This window comes from Phyllobates terribilis, unplaced genomic scaffold, assembly GCF_046119375.1.
Source record: "Phyllobates terribilis strain yellow unplaced genomic scaffold, ASM4611937v1 Scaffold_13__5_contigs__length_258822181, whole genome shotgun sequence".
NCBI classification, from domain to species: Eukaryota; Metazoa; Chordata; class Amphibia; order Anura; family Dendrobatidae; genus Phyllobates; species Phyllobates terribilis.
Window position 1 is genome coordinate 93,248,857 of NW_027362773.1, and position 23,411 is coordinate 93,272,267.

At 43.8% G+C, this 23,411-nt stretch overlaps 1 protein-coding gene across 1 annotated transcript; it reads right to left on the reverse strand.

The window, feature by feature from the left end:
* Positions 1-2,222: 2,222 nt before the first annotated feature.
* GTF2H1 (general transcription factor IIH subunit 1) lies at positions 2,223-22,926 on the reverse strand. Its single transcript, XM_073658208.1, has 15 exons — positions 22,766-22,926; positions 19,885-20,057; positions 19,434-19,626; positions 18,097-18,259; positions 16,962-17,055; positions 16,164-16,313; positions 15,342-15,421; positions 14,297-14,424; positions 10,312-10,399; positions 10,078-10,166; positions 8,885-9,002; positions 8,459-8,549; positions 6,649-6,764; positions 6,344-6,436; positions 2,223-3,556 (listed from the first exon to the last, which is right to left on the reverse strand). Exons 2-15 carry the CDS (start codon positions 20,036-20,038, stop codon positions 3,470-3,472), a joined length of 1,644 nt encoding a protein of 547 aa, XP_073514309.1. The 5' UTR covers positions 20,039-20,057; positions 22,766-22,926; the 3' UTR covers positions 2,223-3,469.
* Between the last annotated feature and the right edge of the window lie 485 nt (positions 22,927-23,411).

Here is a 23,411-nt window from a genome sequence, read left to right on the forward strand (position 1 = left end):
TAACCACTGAGCCGCCGTGCAGTACAGTGCTAACCACTGAGCCGCCGTGCAGTACAGTGCTAACCACTGAGCCGCCATGCAGTACAGTGCTAACCACTGAGCCACCGTGCTGCCCACTGTACAGTGCTAACCACTGAGCCACCGTGCTGCCCTCTGTACAGTGCTAACCACTGAGCCACCGTGCTTCAATCTTGTGATTGTACAAGATATTAGGTACTCTGTACATTCAGGAGGTAAAACCTGCTGAGGTATCAGAAAAGTTATGGAGATGGTATCTTTTGATTAACACAACCAAAATGTCCATTTGTTATTGTATTGTATATCTGTTCATCTCTATTTCAATAAAAATAATTTATACTAAAACCTACTGAGACTCAAATCTGCTCACATATATATTCTCCATTCAGGGCCCCAGGCTCATGCATAAACTAATACTGTGTAATAGACCCTTAGATGTGTGAGCAGGCCTATCAAGAAAAAAAAAAATCAACAAATCAATGAAATTAGACATTTTTCAAGTATTGTAACTGTATTTACTTAGCAAGAAATATAAAAAAAAATGATAGCTTCTAGTGTGAAAAAAAAATGATAGCTTCTAGTGTTTTCTGGGGACGTTCCTTCAATCTCCATTTTACTGTGCGGCATCAACCAAATGTTTCATAGTAATTTGGTGTCAAATCTGGTTTAAAACTCATCTCCACCTTGTTGCCACGTACAATTGACTTGTACTATACTCCAGAGCTGTACTCACTATTCTGCTGGTGCAGTCACTGTGTACATACATTACTGATCCCGAGTTACATCCTGTATTATACTCCAGAGCTGCACTCACTATTCTGCTGGTGCAGTCACTGTGTACATACATTACTGATCCTGAGTTACATCCTGTATTATACTGTAGAGCTGCACTCGCTATTCTGCTGGTGCAGTCACTGTGTACATACATTACTGATCCTGAGTTACCTCCTGTATTATACTCCAGAGCTGCACTCACTATTCTGCTGGTGCAGTCACTGTGTACATACATTACATTACTGATCCAGAGTTATATCCTGTATTATACTCCAGAGCTGCACTCACTATTCTGCTGGTGCAGTCACTGTGTACATACATTACTGATCCTGAGTTACATCCTGTATTATACTCCAGAGCTGCACTCACTATTCTGCTGGTGCAGTCACTGTGTATATACATTACATTACTGATCCTGAGTTACATCCTGTATTATACTCCAGAGCTGCACTCACTATTCTGCTGGTGCAGTCACTGTGTATATACATTACTTTACTGATCCTGTACTGATCCTGAGTTATATCCTGTAGTATACTACAGAGCTGCACTCACTATTCTGCTGGTGCAGTCACTGTGTATATACATTACTTTACTGATCCTGAGTTATATCCTGTATTATACTCCAGAGCTGCACTCACTATGCTGCTGGTGCAGTCACTGTGTGCATACATTACATTACTGATCCTGAGTTACATCCTGTATTATACTCCAGAGCTGCACTCACTATTCTGCTGGTGCAGTCACTGTGTACATACATTACTGATCCAGAGTTATATCCTGTATTATACTCCGGAGCTGCACTCCCTATTCTGCTGGTGGAGTCACTGTGTACATACATTACATTACTGATCCTGAGTTACATCCTGTATTATACTCCGGAGCTGCACTCCCTATTCTGCTGGTGGAGTCACTGTGTACATACATTACATTACTGATCCTGTACTGATCCTGAGTTACATCCTGTATTATACTCCGGAGCTGCACTCCCTATTCTGCTGGTGCAGTCACTGTGTACATACATTACATTACTGATCCTGTACTGATCCTGAGTTACATCCTGTATTATACTCCGGAGCTGCACTCCCTATTCTGCTGGTGCAGTCACTGTGTACATACATTACATTACTGATCCTGTACTGATCCTGAGTTACATCCTGTATTATACTCCAGAGCTGCACTCACTATTCTGCTGGTGCAGTCACTGTGTACATACATTACATTACTGATCCTGTACTGATCCTGAGTTACATCCTGTATTATACTCCAGAGCTGCACTCAATTTTTCTGATTATGAAATTAACCAGTGCACAATTTTGAACATACAGTTTTTGGGTTCCGTTACCCTTTCAGACAGATTACCACACAACAGGAAATTAGGAATTTTTATTATTTTTTTATTTATAAAAAGAAAAAAAAAAAAGTCGGGAGATCTGTTTAACATTGGCTGCAGAACAAGGAATCCATTTGCAACACTTCAAGTGACAGATCCTGGCTCAAAAAAGTCCAGTGACACAATGCTCATTTCATACGCACCCACAGTTTAAGAAAAAAAAAAAAAAAAACTATAGTTATCATCATGGTAGGTTCAATATCTGGGGAAGAGGTGGAAAGAAACCACATGCCAAGAACTGAATACACCTTGCTCTAAAGCAAAATGGGGAAACAAACAAACAAAAAAAAAAGTTCAACCTCCCAAGTGATCGTCCCATCTGCATAGATAATAAAGTTGCCAGGGAGGAGAATACGACATAGAAACTGCTTCCCATTTATAAACTTCTCCTATGATACAACACGTCGTCCGAGGATGAGCAAATTCCAAAAATGAAATGACGTTTTATGGCACAGGCTTGGCGATTTCGGTCACGTTCCCCAGTGGCCAATGATTATCAGTCGCCGACTGTACCGCAACAGTCATGAGGAGAGGATGAGCCTCCCCAATCTCCCGGGAATGGTGTGAATAATATCAAAATTCTTAAATTTTTCCTCTCCCTTCGGTCATTCTGACCAGTAAGGATGGTGTACATAATAATTTGCATATATGAATTGCAGAATTTGGGTAATTTACAACACGGGACTAAAGCGGCAGTGCAAGTAATGCTCCTGTTTTGGGGAGGAAGGGGTGAAAGTTTTATAACTTTTGTAAAGTTTTTAAACTTTTGAAAAAGAAAAATTACTAAAAGTATTAACAGGTACAAACGTGAAGCAAAACCTACGTAGAACCGAGAGTCGGATCCCGCACCCTGTCCCGTTTAGCTGTAATTGGGAACTGCAAAGAACCAGAATTGTGTCGATTTGTAAGTAGAATATTCAGGAATAAGAAAAAAAAATAAGAGACTTTTCCAGAGCAGCTTCTTATGGAGAGGATTCGGATCGCGTCTTCCTGAGTGACCGCACAGAACAGGTTCATGTGACGTCCGCGCCTCCTTTTTGTTTTTGGCCGCTTGAATAGAAAACTTTTGGTTCCTTTAAGATTCTATTTTGTCTTGGTTTCTCCTGCTGCTTCGGATCAGCGCCGCAGACCGTGTGAGGCTCCTCAGCAGCACAACACCACGCGCCGCGCAACGTCTGCCAGGTGTTACGATTTCGATTTTTTTCTATATGGGCTTACCAGTCGCAATTTGCGAGACGTATGTTTTTTTTGTTTTTAATTTCTTTTTAAAGTCCTAGAGAGAAAACATCACGTTTTCTTTAACATCCGGCGGGATTGCCACATCTGAAACTTGTTGTAGGCTGTTTGAAGCATTTCTTCTAAGTGACTTGTGAGCTGCAAGAAAAACACACACCTTATATTATATTACAGACCTGAGCACCAGAAACAAACTACAAGTGTGGAACAGAAAAACAACAATGTGCAGAATAAATTGTCCAGTATCTGAGCTGCTACAGCTTATAAGTCAGAGCTGCACTCACTATTCTGCTGGTGCAATCACTGTGTACATACATTACATTACTGATCCTGAGTTACCTCCTGTATTATACTCCAGAGCTGCACTCACTATTCTGCTGGTGCAGTCACTGTGTACATACATTACATTACTGATCCTGTACTGATCCTGAGTTACATCCTGTATTATACTCCAGAGCTGCACTCACTATTCTGCTGGTGCAGTCACTGTGTACATACATTACAGTGGGGAAAATAAGTATTTCATACACTGCAAGTTTTCCCACCTACAAAGAATGGAGAGGTCTGTAATTTTTATTGTAGGTCACTTCACCTGTGAGAGACAGAATCTAAAAATAAAAAACAGAAAATTGCATTTTATTAGATGAAATAATTATTTGATCACCTACCAACCAGCAAGAATTCTGGCTCACAGACCTGTTAGTTTTTCTTTAAGAAGCCTGCTCTGCACTCATTAGTATAAAAGACACTTCTCCACACACTCAATCAATCACACTCCAACCTTTCCACCATGGTCAAGACCAAAAAGCTGTGTAAGGCCACCAGGGACAAAATTGTAGACCTGCACAAGGCTGGGATCGGCTACAGGACAACAGGCAAGCAGCTTGGTGAGAAGGCAACAACTGTTGGCACAATTATTAGAAAATGGAAGAAACACAAGATGACTGTCAATCTTCCTCGGTCTGGGGCTCCATGCAAGATCTCGCCTCGTGGGGTAAGGATGATTCTGAGAAAGTTCAGGAATCAGCCCAGAACTACACGGGAGAACTTGGTCAATGACCTGAACAGATCTGGGACTGCAGTCTCAAACATGACCGGTAGTAACACACTACACCTCAATGGAGTAAAATCCTGCAGGGCACGTAAGGTCCCCCCTGCTCACGCCAGCACATGTCTTGGCACGTTTGAAGTTCGCCAATGACCATCTCGATGAAGGTCATGTGGTCAGATGAGACCAAAATAGAACTTTTTGGTATCAACCCCACTTGCCGTGTTTGAAGAAGAAGGGTGAGTACAACCCCAAGAACACCAACACAACCGTGAAGCATGGTGGGGGAAACATCATACTTAGGGGGTGCTTTTCTGCAAAAGGGACAGGACGACCGCACCGTATTGACCAGAGGTCAATACGACGAGGTCATGTATCTCGAGATTTTGGACAATAACCTCCTTCCTCAAGAAAGAGCATTGAAGATGGGTCGTGGCTGGGTCTTCCAGCATAACAACGACCCGAAACACACAGCCAGGCAACTAAGGAGTGGCTCCGTAAGAAGCATTTCATGGTCCTGGAGTGGCCTAGCCAGTCTCCAGACCAGAACCCAATAGAAAATCATTGGAGGAAGCTGAAACTCGATGATGCCCAGCGACAGCCCTGAAACCTGAAAGATCCGGAGAAGATCTGTATGGAGGAGTGGGCCAAAATCCCTGCTGTAGTGCGTGCAAACCTGGTCAAGAGCTACAGGAATTGCAATCTCTGTAAATGCAAACAAAGGTTTCTGGACCAAATATTAAGTTCTGGTTTTCTATTGTATCAAATACGTATTTCATGCAATTAAATGCAAATGAATTATGTAAAAATCATACAAATGTGATTTCTGGAATTTTTCTTAAAGATTCTGCCTCTCATAGGTGAAGTGACCTGCTATAAAAATTACAGACAACTCCATTCTTTGTAGGTGGGAAAAAGTGCAAAATAGTCAGTGTATCAAATACTTATTTTCCCCACTGTACATTATTTATCCTGTACTGATCCTGAGTTACATCCTGTATTATACTCCAGAGCCGCACTCACTGTGTACATATATTACATGAATTATAAAGTACCGATCCCATATAATACTACAGAGCAGCACTCATGGTTCTGCTGACTTCAGAGCTAAATTTTCCCAACATTTCCTGCTTGCTCAAGGTGTTCACCAAGCTTGTGCCGGTGATTTGCGTTCTGGAACTTGTTTTCTGTACACCATGCTTTGTACACTTAATGAATGTTTCCAATACAGGCATTAAAGGTGTGTATGTAATGTGCACAGCGGGGATGGCTGCAGCCTTTGGCCCTCATTGAAATGAAGTAGGGTGCAGCTACATTAAGTGACTGTACAAGCTTAGTATATGACAGATTATACCTAACATATGCCATTGATCTCAAAAGGAGGAATCCCCCATGAATCATAAAAGATGGAGACTCATCCACACTCTTAACTGGAAATACACTAAGTAATAATGGACTCCACAGGGGTTTATAATTGGTGTGCATAGACTGTCAGGACCCCAGTACATCGGTCACGGCAGTAGTCTGATCGCTGGACGGGAGTCCGGAGGACCACCTCTTACCAGGCGGCATCCGCGGCTCTTCTCTTGATTAGCCAACTTTTGCCATATCGGCAAATCAAAAGAAGAGCCGTGGACGCCGTCTGGCAAGAGGTGGTCCTCTGAGCTCCCGCGGACGCCTTCAGGTGAGAGGCAGTCCTTTGGGCTCCCGCGGACGCAGTCAGGTGAGAGGTGGTCCTCTGGGCTCGCACCGATGGTCCAGGTCCTACCAATCGATTTGCACCAACTCTAATCCTACCAGGTCCTTGTGGCGTACAGGGCACAGCATGGCTGCCTCTCACGTGCTGGACAAATAACCAACCCTCATGCCTGACTTACATTTGTGCTAAGGTAGAGTTTCTTCACCTTCTCCTGGAATGGACACAGTTTAGTCACTTGGAATCTTTCCAAGTTACTTCTCATCTTAATAAGCTGAAAAATAACAAAATAAATTTTTGCAAATTTGACAAATAATAGAAATTCAGAGAACCACACATGGCTACTAAAATCTATGCAGTGGTTAATAACCAGTGACTAAGGCTCGAGAGGAAAGTTCTGGCTTGGGTAGACCCAATCCTGGTGTTCCTCTTATCTATTAAGAGTGGGGACCTTTAAAACATGGAGGGCTACACAGCGACACTTACCTTTTCTTCTAAGAAGGGAGAATTCACAGGGAAACAGGACCAGAAATGGCGTAACAGCTCCCCCACTGCCACATACAAGTGCTTCAGCTCAGACTGAACGTCGTTTGGCACCATCTCTAAAAAGGACAGCGAGACTTTATTCACCGCCTATAGAGGCTGCATGTTCTCCTGACACTATGGGCTCATTAAAGAAATGGTGCATAAAAATAATATGGTGCAGATAGGCTCTTAATAAGCAGCTTTGTCCCCTATGTCCTGGGCCTTATTACTGAAATCATGACTCCCATCATTCAGCAATGAGGCCAGTAGTACAGCAGATGATCACAGGCAAGTAAACACAGAGCACTGCTGGAAAGTTGGCACTAGATCGTCTGGAGAGTAGGCAAGTTCCTATGGGTTTTATTATAATTTGACCAACTCCTTTAAATGAAGATTTATGGAATCTTGGAATATTTTCCGTCTAACGTCTTCTTAGGGTGGTCTTTGAAACGTGATGGTGAGGGTCAGTTCCCTTAGTACAGCTGACGAGACGTCTGCTAAAGTGCCACTGCCCGCCAAGACGTCTGCTAAAGTGCCACTGCCCGCCAAGACGTCTGCTAAAGTGCCCCTGTCCCTCGGCTTCGGCACTTGGCATAAAAACAGATAAATCGGACTAGAACCAGTGTCCATTGCGGTAAACAGTAGGGGGAGGGGGGGCGGTCATCAGCGATCACACATGGATACCCTATCTATGGGATATATATGGACCTATAAGACAAAAGGAAGCACTACACTCTAAACTGAATTGGACTGTGAGGCTATGTGCCCACGTAGCGTTTTTGCGGCGTATTTACGGCCACGAAAACGCTTGTAAAACAGTCTGCCATGCAAAGCAATGTGAATTCGGATGTGCTGTACACATGATGCGCTAATTTGCGCGCCAAATTCGCATTGCTTTGCAAAACGCAGCGTAATCGCGGTGCGTGTGGTACCTGGGATGAAGAGGAGACTACAACTCCTCTTCATCCCGGCTACCACGCGGTGAAAAAAAGAAATAAAGTTAAAAAAACAAAACCTGTATATTCACCTCTCCGGTGGCCCCCGATCTGCTCCTGGCCGCGTCTTCTCTCTTCAGCGTCCCGCAGTGTACTGTCAGGACCTGCGGTGACGTCATTTAGTCACCTGATGGTCACGCGACCGCTGACGTAGGCGGTCAGGTGATGGTCGTGTGACCATCAGCTGACTGACGTCACCGCAGGTCCTGACAGTACACTGCGGGAATCTGAAGAGAGAAGACGCGGCCGGGAGCAGACCGGAGGAGACCGGGGGGCCGCCGGAGAGGTGAATATACAGGTTTTTTTTATTTTTAACGTTTTAATTCTTTTTTTTTTTTTTTTTTTTTTTTTTTACTACAGATGCTGCATTTAAAGCATCTAAGTTGTTCACACATTATAAATCCATGCCGGTTGCATGGATTTATATTGTGTGATCAACTTGTCAAGCACTTTTCCAAGTGATGCTCAAAATCATTGGAAAATTGCTTGAAAAAAACGCATGCAAAAATGCATGTAAAACGCTAAAAAAAAACGCTTCTCTCTGGCAGAAAAAACGCATGTAAATCTGCATGTGTTTTTTTCTGCCAGAGGCAAAAACGCTCTGCATCAAATCTGCTATGTGGGCACATAGCCTGAGCTCATGCAGGATCACACCCTGTGCGTCTGTGTAATGCTAAACAGTGTAAACCAAAAAGCGGAGTTATACGTAATAAGATCATTTGGCCGCCAGGTAGACGCTGCGGTCACTGCACTGTGGGACTGAGATCAGAACTCACGGTTTATGGCTTGCTGGGTCCCTCCTTGCATCAACGCTCCTCCAGGGGACAAAGCAGATATTGTACTACTAGCAGCGCTGTTTGATAGAACCTAAATCAGAATAAAAAGAAGTCATTTATTTTTTCATTTTTGCACCAAGTTTGGATGTGAGAAGTAATAAAGGATCAGTATAATCTAAATATAAATAATCCCAAAAGTGCAGGAGAGATACTGTGCAAAACCCAGAAAAGCAAGATGCATACAGCCCCGACATGGGTACACACGTGGGCATACAGGGGTGACAGGAGGAGCGCATGCCTCTTACTATACACCAGCTCATGCCATAGGGAAAAAAATTAAATGCTGGACAATTGTTAAATTAACTGGGAAAAAAAATGATTGTCGCTTTAAATTTAATAGTCACTACGGCCACACACTGCACCCACCTGAGTTAGTCTGGGTACATAGTTTTCCATTTGTTGTTTAATACTATTATAGGAGTTAATAATATCCTGACTGGTTGTATATTGCTGGGACTGGACAGGGGTAGGACCATGGTAATACCTGGAGAAATACAAGAACAGACCAATAAACACGACTGACAAACGCAGACACAAACAGCAAAGAAAAATGGGTTTTAATTGTTTAAAGGGGTTGTCCAGCATAATGAAAAAGACACGGTTGTTTTCCTTGAGAAACGGGGCTGCTCCTGTCTGCAGGTCGTGTCAGAAATTGTCGCTTTGGTCCATTTAAGTCATGCATGCCAAACTCTAGCCCGCGACACCAGAACCACCATCCCTATGTGGGGCCTATCCTCCTGTGTGGAGGACTACGTGGGGCCTATCCTCCTGTGTGGAGGACTACGTGGGGCCTATCCTCCTGTGTGGAGGACTACGTGGGGCCTATCCTCCTGTGTGGAGGACTACGTGGGGCCTATCCTCCTGTGTGGAGGACTACGTGGGGCCTATCCTCCTGTGTGGAGGACTACGTGGGGCCTATCCTCCTGTGTGGAGGACTACGTGGGGCCTATCCTCCTGTGTGGAGGACTACGTGGGGCCTATCCTCCTGTGTGGAGGACTACGTGGGGCCTATCCTCCTGTGTGGAGGACTACGTGGGGCCATTATTCTGTATGGAGGACTACGTGGGGCCATTATTCTGTATGGAGGACTACGTGGGGCCATTATTCTGTATGGAGGACTACGTGGGGCCTATCCTCCTGTGTGGAGGACTACGTGGGGCCATTATTATGTATGTAGGACTACGTGGGGCCATTATTCTGTATGGAGGACTACGTGGGGCCATTATTCTGTATGGAGGACTACGTGGGGCCTATCATTCTGTATGGAGGACTACGTGGGGCCTATCATTCTGTATGGAGGACTACGTGGGGCCATTATTCTGTATGGAGGACTACGTGGGGCCATTATTCTGTATGGGGGACTATGTGGGGCCCATTATACTGTATACTGGTTGGCCCGTGACTTTGTCCAAGTTTTTCATTTTGGCTCTCTCTGTGTTTGAGTGTGACATCCCTGATTTAAGTGAATGGAACACACACCACATATGGACAGGGGTGGCGCTGTTTTTAGAAGAAAGCAGCCTTTTTTTCTGTATGTCACTTGTGAAATTACATCTTACCTATCTGATTTCTTGAGGTTTAATGCTATTGGTTTGATACCGTTTCGTTCTTCTAAGTCTTCGTAGTCTATGGCTTCTTGCAACTTCACCTGCAACAATCAACAATGGCGATGATACATATGGAAGATCTGCAGTAACTTATAGGAAATGAAACCGGTCTGACTCTCAACAACGTATGCAGGAGCCTCCCCTCACCGGCACCAGGTAGCGGACGAGTAGCCCTTATTTTTTTACCTTCTTTACAGGAGGCTGGAAGAAGTCAGAATCCCGGGAATTGCCATCTGTGCTACTCGTCTCACTGTTTTGGTCATTTTGTGCTTCTCTGGGGAAAAAAAAAAAAAGTCTCAATTATTATGTACAGTAGTAAACCTGCGGTGACGGTAATCTACCAAGGTGTGGCGCTGTTGGCCTAGCATCATGAAGCTGGTGCATGCTCCTTCACTGCGGATGTATGGATGTGCTGGATACCACTGAAGGAGAAGTTAATCACTTAAATCCTGCTGACATGTTCCCTTTAACCCTTTCATGATCTTGCAATTTTCCCGTTCGTTTTTTCCTCCCCTTATTCAAAGAGTCATAACTTTTTCTCCTTTTCCATCCCCATAGCCGTATGAGGGCTTGTTTTTCGCGGGACGAGTTGTACTTTTGAGTGACATTCATTTTATCATGTTATAATGCACTGGAAAGCGGGGAAAAAAAATTACAAGTGAAATTGCAAAAAAAGTATAAAAAAAATGCAACGCCACAATAGTTTTTTGGGGTTGTTCATTATATGATAAAACGGACCTGGCAATAGGATTCCCCAGGTCAGTACGAGTATGCAGATACTATAGTTGTTATTTTTTATTTAAGTGGTGAAAAAAAAATTCGGAAATGTGTAAGAAAAAAGGAAAAATTTCGCTTATACCACAATTTTCCGAGACCTGTAGCGTTTTCATTTTTAGGGATATAGCGCTAAAGTGAGGGTTGTTTTTTTTTTTTGCGCCCTAACCTGATGTTTTTACAGATACTTTTTTGGGGGAGATACGATGTTTTGATCACCTCTTATTGCAATGTTTCGGCGGCTAAAAACGTAATTCTGCGTTTTTTTTTCTCTCATTATGCAGTTTACCGATCGCCTGTGCTATACATAACAGAATTCACTATCTCCTATGAACGCCGGCCTCGAGCCAGCATTCACAGGAGGATTGTAATGACAGGCACAGGGTTTGGGGGGGAGGGGGGGTCTTCTGCAGACCCTCGGCTGTCATAACAACCCATCGGTACCCCGGGATCACGTGACAGGTGAACTGGTGGACAGGATGAACGACACGCTTCTGGGCCAGCGCGTGATAAATCCCGCTGTCATTGATTAATAGCGGGATTTAACTGGTCAACAGTCATGGGCGGGGAAAGATGTGGGCTCAGTGTGCGAGGCAGGGCAGGGACAAGACCTTTGACGTAAATATACGTCAAAGGTCGTTAAGGAGTTTAAACAATACAATTCTGACCAGCAACAGTCACCACTAGGGGGAGCCAATGAACTTACTATATACTGCAATTTGTTTGAGTTCAGTGTATAAACCATGTACAGTGAGCTCCCTCTAGTGGTGGCTGCTGGCAAAGTTAAAGGGTTATTGCAAAAATCGTATGTCATCCCCTTTTCCATATGATAGAGGATAACTTACTGATCAATAAGCTTTCAACTGCTGCAGTGACCCCGAGAACAGGGCTTTAGATCTCTGCAGAGCCCAGTCTTGAGCATGAACACAACCGCTCCATTCAACCTCTACTCATCGTCTATGGAACTGCCGGAAAGAGCGATGCTCTGTTCTCAGCTTTCTCCGGCAGTCCCAAAGACAATGAATGGAGAAAAATTAAGATATTCGCACATCCGCTCCATTCAAGTCAGGGTCCTACCGATCCTGGTTCCTGGGATCCAGAGCCATGTTTTCAGGATCACTTTGGATCCCAGCAGTTGGACCACCAGTGGTCAGTAAATTATCCCCCATCATATGAAACAGTTAACTTACAATTTTGGGAATAACCCTTTAAGTGAAAAAAAAATAGACAAAAAATTATAAAACTATGTACAGTACAGACCAAAAGTTTGGACACACCTTCTCATTTAAATATTTTTCTGTATTTTCACGACTGTGAAAATTGTACATTCACACTGAAGACCTCAAAACTATGAATTAACACATGTGGAATTATATACTTAACAAAAAAGTGTGAAAACAACTGAAAATATGTCTTATATTCTAGGTTCTTCAAAGTAGCCACCTTTTGCTTTGATGACTGCTTTGCACACTCTTGGCATTCTCTTGATGAGCTTCAAGAGGTAGTCACCGAAAATGGTCTTCCAACAATCTTGAAGGAGTTCCCAGAGATGCTTAGCACTTGTTGGCCCTTTTGCCTTCACTCTGCGGTCCAGCTCACCCCAAACCATCTCGATTGGGTTCAGGTCTGGTGACTGTGGAGGCCAGGTCATCTGGCGTAGCACCCCATCACTCTCCTTCTTGGTCAAATAGCCCTTACACAGCCTGGAGGTGTGTTTGGGGTCATTGTCCGGTTGAAAAATAAATGATGGTCCAACTAAACGTAAACCGGATGGAATAGCATGCCGCTGCAAGATGCTGTGGTAGCCATGCTGGTTCAGTATGCCTTCAATTTTGAATAAATCCCCAACAGTGTCACCAGCAAAGCACCCCCACACCATCACACCTCCTCCTCCATGCTTCACGATGGGAACCAGGCATGTAGAGTCCATCCGTTCATCTTTTCTGCGTCTCACAAAGACACGGTGGTTGGAACCAAAGATCTCAAATTTGGACTCATCAGAGCAAAGCACAGATTTCCACTGGTCTAATGTCCGTTCCTTGTGTTCTTTAGCCCAAACAAGTCTCTTCTGCTTGTTGCCTGTCCTTAGCAGTGGTTTCCTAGCAGCTATTTTACCATGAAGGCCTGCTGCACAAAGTCTCCTCTTAACAGTTGTTGAAGAGATGTGTCTGCTGCTAGAACTCTGTGTGGAATTGACCTGGTCTCTAATCTGAGCTGCTGTTAACCTGCGATTTCTGAGGCTGGTGACTCGGATAAACTTATCCTCAGAAGCAGAGGTGACTCTTGGTCTTCCTTTCCTGGGGCGGTCCTCATGTGAGCCAGTTTCTTTGTAGCGCTTGATGGTTTTTGCAACTGCACTTGGGGACACAGTCAAAGTTTTCACAATTTTTCGGACTGACTGACCTTCATTTCTTAAAGTAATGATGGCCACTCGTTTTTCTTTACTTAGCTGCTTTTTTCTTGCCATAATACAAATTCTAACAGTATATTCAGTAGGACTATCAGCTGTGTATCCACCAGACTTCTGCACAACACAACTGATGGTCCCAACCCCATTTATAAGGCAAGAAATCCCACTTATTAAACCTGACAGGGCACACCTGTGAAGTGAAAACCATTTCCGGTGACTACCTCTTGAAGCTCATCAAGAGAATGCCAAGAGTGTGCAAAGCAGTCATCAAGGCAAAAGGTGGCTACTTTGAAGAACCTAGAATATAAGATATATTTTCAGTTGTTTCACACTTTTTTGTTAAGTATATAATTCCACATGTGTTAATTCATAGTTTGATGCCTTCAGTGTGAATGTATAATTTTCAAAGTCGTGAAAATACAGAAAAATCTTTAAATGAGAGGGTGTGTCCAAACTTTTGGTCTGTACTGTATGTCGCAGAATTAAGAGTACTGTCATAGGAAGACCAAGTTGAAGCTCCAACGGCAAAAGATTCTTATTTCTTTGTGAGGATTTAGGTTTGTCTCTGCGTAATCAAGAAGCTAAATGGAGTAAAAGTGTTTAAAAAGTTATATGTACCCCAAAATAGTACCAATAAAAGCTGTAAATTCATACAGCTTAGCCAATGGAAAAATAAAAAAAAACACGTCATGGCTCTAGAAATATAACGACACATAAAAGAACATGTTGTAAGTGTTTTAAATGACAAACTACAAAAGAAAAAAAATTTGCACCGACTTCGAGAATAAAGTTATAAATTAACAGATTGTAAAAACTAAACCCAAGATGTAATGGCGGTACTGATGCTTCCCCAGAACCCCAAAAAAGAATGAAATTTACATAAAGCCAAATAGCAAATAAATCATACATCTTGTCCTGTCAAAAACAAAATGTCTATGGGCAGCATCAGATCTGAGTATTGTATGGCGTCTAGCAGAAAAGCCTCACTCTTTTCGGAGTCCCGCTGCCAGCACCATGGCATTGTGGTGGTTGAATCGTTTGATGATGGCAGCGTTGCTATTCTCCTTCACAGATTTTGCATTTGAAGTTGATGGCACAGATGAAATCCCGTATCCCTGAAAAAGAAGATCAATCATAATCACCTGATAAGGCACAAGATCACCAAGGGTAAAGACGAATGGAGGGGTTGTCTGCATGTGTGATACTAAGGACCTGTCCCTAGAATAGGTCATATAGGATCAGTCCGACTCCCCCATTGAACAGATGTTTGCAACTCCAGCAGCAAAAATAGACAATCGGTGGCGGTAAAATATGTCGGAGACCCACTGATTTTATATGGACAGATCATCAAAATGATAACCCTTTAATGTGCAATAAACAGAACATGCTAAGATAGAAGAAGAAATGATAAAAGTTGGTCTCCAGTTTCTAATATGATGAAGTTACAGTGATGTTGAACACAGTCACCATTGCTAAACTGGCCGTAACAACAACGCATGGCAGCTTCTGCCGTCTACTTGGAGAATACTGCGCTATGCAAAAGTTATAGAGCACTTACTGGTTTCTAGTAAACAGGATTTCACAAGCAGCGTTGATCTGTGTCTTTAAAGCTGGGCTCAGATGGCGAGGTGAAAAATCGGGCAAGTCACATACACAAGTTGCAGAAGTGACTGGCTACATGCGTCGCTCCGTGCACTTGCCCACATGGCGGACGGGTGCAGGAGCTGCCTGCTATTTATCTGCACTAGTCTAGGTCGTAAAAGAGACCAGATTACTCCGTGCTGCACATAGGCTACAAATGGTGCATGTGTAAAACCAAAAATACATTTGTGGGAACTTAACCTAAGGTTACGTCTACACGGGACAGATCCGCTGAAGACTTTCTGCAGCAAAATCCATAAATGCTGCAGATTCGCGTGTCACCGTCTATGCTGGTCACGAGCCAGAACCAGAGCTCCATAGTTATGTGATTTCTGCTGCAACATAAGGCTAAATAGTTAGGAAAACGACTGAATGCAATCTACAGCCTTACCTCATCGAGACACTTGTCCTCCAGAGACATCAAATCTAACATAGGATTTTTGACCCCTTGGGAAACTAAGGATTTCAGACCTAGTAAGAGATCAATAGACATGTTCATTACGTGGAAGTAGAAGCTGAACAGGGGCCTCGACAGCGGGGGGCCTCGACAGCGGGGGGCGCATGTGCCTAGGCTCATATTAGAGAAAAGTGTGTAATAATTGGAACAATGACAACGTTCTCTCACAATAACTTGTTTAAAGCAGATTTGTTATGAGATTTCACAATATAACCTGCATGCATTCATAGACTGCTTAGACCTGACGATGCTGGTGTACTTGCTTTGAAAATCTGCTTCCAAATGGCTGCATAAACTTATTAAAACTTTTCCTAGTCTGATATAAAAATGAGCATCTAACCAGAGAGATACTTAAAATACTCATGTTTTACTTCCCTAATACATAGGAATCGTTTTCTTTACCGGTCGGAGAGATCAGATAACAGGAGGGAGAGGTCAGTTTCCATTATCCTTTACAAAAACTGTGAATATATATTCCAATAGACAGAGCGGCCAATGCCAAAGTTGCATCCATTTCAATTTGATGCTGTGCCGGTGATGCCGGTCTCCAGGGTCCTCCCTGCCCTCCTGGTGACTGTCTAACATGGCCACGGGATATTGTGCTACGACAAGTCACCAGGACCACGCTGATATTACTAAGTGTGTTAAAAATGTTTTTTACTCCCTTGTGACCCACTTGACCAGGCTTGTATCAGTGTCAGATGCAGAGTAGGTTGGTGCTGTATAAAGAACGGAAACCAAAAATTAAACTATGACCTTTATCGTCGAGTTTGGCGCACTCTGCAAACAAGTCTTTGGATCCAGTGTTGAGTCGGTCTCTATGGAAATAATGAGATTGAAAAAAGCGGGTCCAGAACTCTTTTTCTGTTAAGCTGTGGGGAACATTTTCATCATATTTCAGCTTCACTGCAAGAGAAAAGAAAATGGAGGTTATCAGTCTTGGAATAATGATTTCATGACTGTCCAGGATACTTACTGAGTGTCCAAAAAATGTCCAACTTCATGTGCGACCACCATTTCTATAGACAGTTAAAGGGGTTGTCCACTACTCGGACAACCCCTTCTGAATACCTTTGTTTGCTCCCAGTAAAATAATAACGCTGATACTTGGCTCTCGCAAGGATTGCGTGACATTATTGCGTCACGCGATCTCTGCAGCCAATCAGTGCTAGCTTCATTCTCCTCTCCTATGGACTGGAGGAAATGAGAACTGTGGCTGTTCTCTTACTTCCTCCGGATGTCTTGATTTATCTGAATAAGGGGAGAGTGAAGCCAGCGCTGACTGGCTGCAGGGATCCCCAGGAGAGCTAGTGCTGACACCGCGGGAATACTACAGGCAACAGAAGTTTGTATAAGAGTTATTTTACTGAGGGGAAACATAGGGATTGAGAAGGGGTTGTCAGAGTAGTAGAAACCCCTTCAATACAGCTGTGGTTGCACATGCGCTCTACAACTCCATTCACACAGGAGACATTCTGCCTCAGCAGTAACACTCCCAGCAATCATACATCATCTATTCCGTGGATTAATCCAGAATATCCATGGAAATCTCACCTGCGGGATATGTGCGGAATATAGACTCTATGATGTCCGGAGTCAGGTTGTATCTCAGACCATTGCATCCATCAGTTTGGGGACGAACATCAGCCTTAAAAAGAAAAATAAATAGACCTTAATTTATGTAAAGCACCAGATACATTTTATACAGTAAAAAAAATATTTTGACTATGGTTGGATAAAAAATAAAACTGGTAAGAGGTCACAATTTTATAGGAAGTGATGATTAATTACTAGTGTTGAGCGAGTATGCTCGGGCCGAGCTCTGAGTATTTATAGCTGCTCGGTGATGTGTTTGAATCGCTTCCGTGTGCATGATTTGCGACTGTTTGACAGTTTTATTACATGAGAGGTATGTCTATTCCTTACACATTCCTCACATGTAATAAAGCTGTCAAACAGTTGCAAATCATGCACACGGGAGCGATTCAACCATGTCACCGAGCAGCTGTAAATACTCGGAGCTCGGCTCGAGCATACTCGGTACAGAACATACTCGCTCATCACTATTAATTACTATTAGCTCTCTTCCTCGTCTCATCAGCCACAAATGGAAAAGAAGTGTTTTTCTATCTTAATGTCTGTACTTGAAATTACTAAAGCTCCAAAATACATTGTGATGGATTAGCAATATAAACACCATCTACTAATTACACAGAAGTGTGAAATTAACAGGAGTTTTTCAGGAATTCGTGAAATTTACCTAAAAGTTGGTAATGTAATAAAATACCAATAACTCACCCATCAAATGAACGCTTAAGTGTCAGTATCACCCGAAGTCACATAAACAATGTATGTGACATAACCAAAGCAAGACCGGTGCGGACAACTGAACTGATGGCGGGGATTAATAGGTGAGTAATGCTTATTTTATTATATTGCCTGCTGTTAGGCAAATTTAGGAATATCTAATAACTAGTGGAATCAGCCATAGATTTAGATTGTAGACAGGGACTTCCTCATCTGCTTATTTTCTCCTGGATTTGGCAGCAGACACGAGCCCATTGTGTATTGTCTAATATAATGGTATAATGTTCTCCTCATATCTACGCTATCTCCAATGATGACTCCCTCCGATTATACAATAAATACTCTCGATACATATACAATAAAATCCATCCTAAAAGCGTACCAGAAAAGCGGCTGAGATCCCCACGTCTTGCTTGTTATTGGACAGGCTGTTCTCCAAGGAGTTGAGGCTCAGACGATTAGCCCAAAACTCCTCGGCGCTGATCACCTGACTGGCCACAAGATCCTTGTAGAGCTGGAACAAGACCGGGTCATCCTTCAGCATCCTATGAGTAGAGAAGAGAAGAAAGCGTTTTTGTGAACCTTTTCCACATTCTCCATTTCAAGATTCCCATAAGGCTATGCTCACACGTTGCGTTTTTGCTGTGTTTTTTCCCACAGGCAAAACCTGCTCTCTTGGCATTAAAGAAGCAGCATCAAAAAAGCAGGTTTTGCTGAGTTTTTTGCTGCGTTTTTGTCAGGATCCATTTGTCTCTCTTGTGCATGGTGATAAAGTTTAGTGCATAAAAAAATTTAGCACTTACTCAATGCTTTATATGGGTGAAAAACGTTGCAAAAACGCTGAAAGAAATGACATGATACATTTTGCAAAACGCAGCAGTTTGCCAAATCAGTCAGGAAAAAAAACTAATGTGTGTGCATGAGATTTCTGAAATCTCAGCCTTTGCTGGTAATGTAAAACACAGCTCAAAATTAGCATTAAAAGAAGCAACATGTGAACATAGCCTTAGTGTAAGGAAATGTTCTTGTTTGCAGCAATGAAGGTTTCCTGGAGTAACTTTTTACTCCCCATCGGCTTCTGTTAGGTCAAAATATTAAACACAGGAGACACCCACGTTTTCCCAGGTCCAGTACTGCCTTTCCGCCGCTGACATGATGTTTGTCGACAGGCTGCAATGGAGATATCATGATTACAGAGCATGTAATGACTGCAGCCAATAATCATCAGCTGAACCCAATGATTGTCTGCAGCGATCACATGCGCTGTAGTAGTGAAGGAACTACTGAAGTGAGTCAACAAAGACCGGAGAGGAAGCAAAGAAACATGGCCGGACCAGGGGAGAGTGAGCTTATTATTTTAACCTATCGAAATCCAATGGAAAGAGAAAAGCTAATCCCTGAAAGATCAGACATGAGACCTGTTCCAGCCAACAGTCTTGTTACAATGTGAGCTGAAAACAGCAGCAAAGCAATCTCTCATATGTCCAGACTGACACCTACACCGGTACATTGTAACAGACTGCAGCTGCGTGAGAAGGATGTGTCTGCAGCCTCTGAATGGAGGCCGGAAACAAACCGCGGAGTGCAAGGTATATAGAAAACAAATACAAAGTATATACAGTAAATGCAAAGATAAATTAGAAGGCTGCAGATCCTGAACATGAGACTCATGAGAGGCCCCGACTGCTGCGCAGGCAGGGGATATTTCAGAGTCTTCACCTGTTCTTTTCCTCCAATTCCTTGTTAGTCTTCCGCTTGAACTTGGGGAGCAGCTGCTGCAGCAGCTCTTTTACGGCATCTCTCTCCTTTATTGCTGTGCTGTCATTGGAGAAATGGAAGTTTGTGGTCTCTCCCGTGTGCAAAACGAGCTGAAGCTGGACTTTTGCTTTGCCATCGGGGCTAATTTTCTGACCTAGAAGCAGCAAATAGGGGCAAGTCATACATGGCAGTGAGATTAGAAAACTGTGGCTGCTTTCATCAAAAAACAGCTCCTCTCCCGTCTACAGGTTGTTTGTGGTATTGCAGCTCACTCACTTCAATGGAAATGAAGTCCAATACTACATTCAACCTGGACCAGCCCTTTAAGCCTTCTACAGCCTTGTGTTCCAACCCGCAGGTTTATCAGTAAAAATGTCTGCCTGAAAGAAATCTCCCCTCAGAGCTCACTCACACTTAATGTCTCCATACATGTGGCTCACAGTGAACCGGTCCTTCCCTTCGGGGGCCCAGGCGACCCTTTCGGCCATCAGGTAGAGGGCCCCATCTTGTTTTTTCTGTCGCACCTTCTTGACGATCAGTAACACTTCTTCGGATGACGTAGCCATGGTGGAGACGGCACGGGCGCTGCGGGCACAAGGTTACAATAATGGGACAGGAGACACATGGAAGGGATAATCTGATGAGAGACATCACAGTAAGGACCGGGGATAAGAACAGAGTCAGGAGGGAGATTAGCGGAAGAGGAAAGAATTATGAGAGTGATGGTATCTGTAAACACTACAGAAGCAGGAGAGATTAGAAGACAGAATGATGAGAGTGATGGTATCTGTTAACCCTACAGGTGCACGATATCGACAATAGAAAAAAGGGAATCTGAGTAGCCCATTTGTGTCTGTTCATTGCGTCATGACGGCACTCACTCAATACCTAGGACATTTAACTCTTAATGACTCAAGGAAAGCAGAGTATTCCACCATTTCACATGTGTCACCTACCCACATGTCAGATCTGTGGGGTTCTGACTGATCGCTAAAATAGGGGGCCCCAGTCGCCTATTGCAGGTATATCAATAGCCATTAGACTTTTCTTTTCCAGTTGCAGCTGGTCATGTGTTAGTTGGGAGAAGCGGGTCTGGGGTCCCCCTCTCTGTTTTAGCAATGCGTCAGACCCCACAAATCTAACATTGAAATATGTAACCTCTCTAAAGGGGTTAAACCAAGATATTGACCTACATCAGCGTCTATCCCTCAGCGATCAGGAGAAGGGAGTTCTGAGACCCTGATACGAAGGGACTGTGCAGCTCCATCCAAAGTGACGGACATGGTGTAAGGCTCCATTCATATGGAGGGCTCCAGACACCCCCTCTAGTTACTGGTTCACCCCACAATAAGCAACTTATCAACTTTCCTGTGGATCAGTAATAATTTACAACCCCATTAACTAAAAAGCTGAGTTTTTACTAACTGGACAGAGGTGGAAACGTAAAGAGCATTAATCAGTGAACATCAGCGAGAGATGCAAGTCCATTATCTATATGTGAAATAAATTCTGATCTCCGCGCCCCATTTCTTGGCTGCGGTTCAGTCCCGGTAATTAAACTAATGTAATAAATGACTAATGATGAAGTCAACGGGTTTACTGCTTATAGGCACTAAATGCTGAGTAATGTCACAGCGCACAGAGACAGGTGCCGGGATCCTCTGGGAATAAGGGGTCAGAGCCATCGGGAGAGGTTTATTAAAAGACTCCAACCCTCACTCAGCTACTCATATAAAGCTCTTCAAAAAAAAGCAAAGCAGAAACCTGATTGGTTGTAATGGACGACAGCACCTAATATAGGGAACCCCAAACTGTGCAGAACTACAACTCCCAGCATACTGTGACGATGCTGGAGATGCTTATGCAGAAAGGATCAGTATATGCATTGTACCTGCCGCTAGTAAATACATTGTTATGGGGAAGGGGGACAAGAGTTTCTAATCTTAGGAGCGCCTTTTGACGTGACCATATCTAGGGGGTGGGTTACATATTTGTTAACCCCAACAATATCAATACGTGGTGAAAGACTGAGAGAACATGTAGTCTTGTGAATGAGCGCTTACTTGTAAAATGCCAAGGGGAACATAGGCTGCATTTCCCTGCGAATTAAGGGAGGCTTTCTAATAAGATGCACATAGTAGCTGCCACTTTCCTGCTGGCATTGCTGCTGCTATAAATGAAGATGCAATCACAGAGCAGATGGCGTCGCCCGGTATCAGCACAGATGGGATTACTTCAGTGATAAAGTCAGAAGCCGTCATTCTGCAAATGTTGGAGTCATCGAGCACATGAGGAGGTTCTAGAAGGACGTCGCTGGCACCGGGTGCAGAGGAAGGTGTATGAGGATGTATAAGGTTGGGGGTACTGGACATAGCACTGTACCGTGTATCAGTATATAGGCTGATCACCTGCCTAATATTCTGGAGGTTCCCCCTAATGCCACAAAAATGTCTCTGACCCATGGAAGCATGGACTCCACCAGACCTCAGGGGGTGTCCTGTGGGATCTGGCACCAGATCAGATTTGTTTTAGCAGAACATCCCACAGATGACCGATCAGACTAGTGAAGTCATCACCTTGATGTCCTCGATATGTTCCTGATCAGTTTTTGCAATGTGGCAGGGGGCACTAACCTGCTGAAAGAGGCCACTACCACCTGAGGATCCAGTTGCCATCAACAGAGGTACTTAGTCAGTGCCATGTTAGATAGGCGTTACGTGTCACATCCACATAATTCAAGGACCCAAGGTTTCCCAGCAAGACATCGACCCATCACAATTGCTCCATGGTCCAGGTCTCTCCCACTATACATCGGGAAACTCCCCACGGGAGCCACCATACATCGGGAAACTCCCCACGGGAGCCGCCATACATCGCGAAACTTCCATAGAACTCGCTGTACACAGGAAACACCCCACAGGAGCCGTCATTATACTATGACCCACTGGTGTAGCTGTCACAATGTGGCCCTGTCAGTCACTCTGATCCCCCCTGCCATTGCTGTCAGTGTTATATAAGCTGGGGAGGAGGTGGAGACCCCAGTACTAGGACACAGCACTGTCATCAGGAACAGGGGCCGGAGTATTACAATATAGAAGGCAGGGCTCCTGGACTATGAGGCCTGTGTATTACCATATATAAGGTAAAGGTTTCTAGGCAGTCAGCAGTGTAATAGCACCTGGTGCTGTCACTGTGTATCAGCACATACGAGGCAGCAGTCACTATGGATACACGTACACACGGTGCGTCTCTAGGTGTGTACACGGCAAGTAGGGGAGTGTGGAGACACATACCGCTCCGGTTAGGCGCACACAGGCAGCAGCTCCATGCTCCCAGGCGGCCCCGCTCGCCGCTTCTACTTCCCTTCCTTTACCTCTAACTACGGAGCTTCGGGCAGTCCAAACTACCCCTGCGTACAGCAGCTCAGCCTCGGCCGTTCATTGGCTACTCATAATCACATGGCCACCGATGACAGCCACCAGAGGATTATTGAAGCTCATTGGCCAGTAGGGAACGCGTCATCCTATTGGTTACTTGGGGTCTCGTGGTATAGGCAAGATTCACCAATCAAACGCCTTTCTGCTAAGCGCTTGCTCATTGACGGATTGTGTCGCAAATATGACGCTTTTGTGGAAGGCCAACCAACATAATGGCGGCGGTTTCCTCCTTACACTGCACAAATAAATAGTTACTGAATATATTTAGTTCTTACGTCATCATAGCATTAATTATATAGATACTGTGAGGTAAAAATCACACTTTTTCTCCAGTATAGCAGTCAATTTCAAACAACCAATTCTGCAGTTGTCTCTTTGGGTTTCAGTTTTAAGGTGTCCCCTTGTGATCTGCGGGTCAGTACGATTCGGGCAATGCCAAATTTATATAGTTGTATTTTTCCTTTTACTGCTTTTGCGCAATAAAAATATTTTAATGTATTTT

Excerpts from the sequence above, each read along its gene's own strand:
- GTF2H1 (XM_073658208.1), bottom strand. The coding sequence starts at position 20,038 with ATGGCTACGTCATCCGAAGAAGTGTTACTGATCGTCAAGAAGGTGCGA. Across the intron at positions 19,627-19,884 it reads CATGTATGGAGACATTAAGT|GTCAGAAAATTAGCCCCGAT; the intron begins GTGAGTGAGCTC and ends TGCTGCTTCTAG. Across the intron at positions 16,314-16,961 it reads ATTCCGCACATATCCCGCAG|TGAAGCTGAAATATGATGAA; the intron begins GTGAGATTTCCA and ends TTTCTCTTGCAG.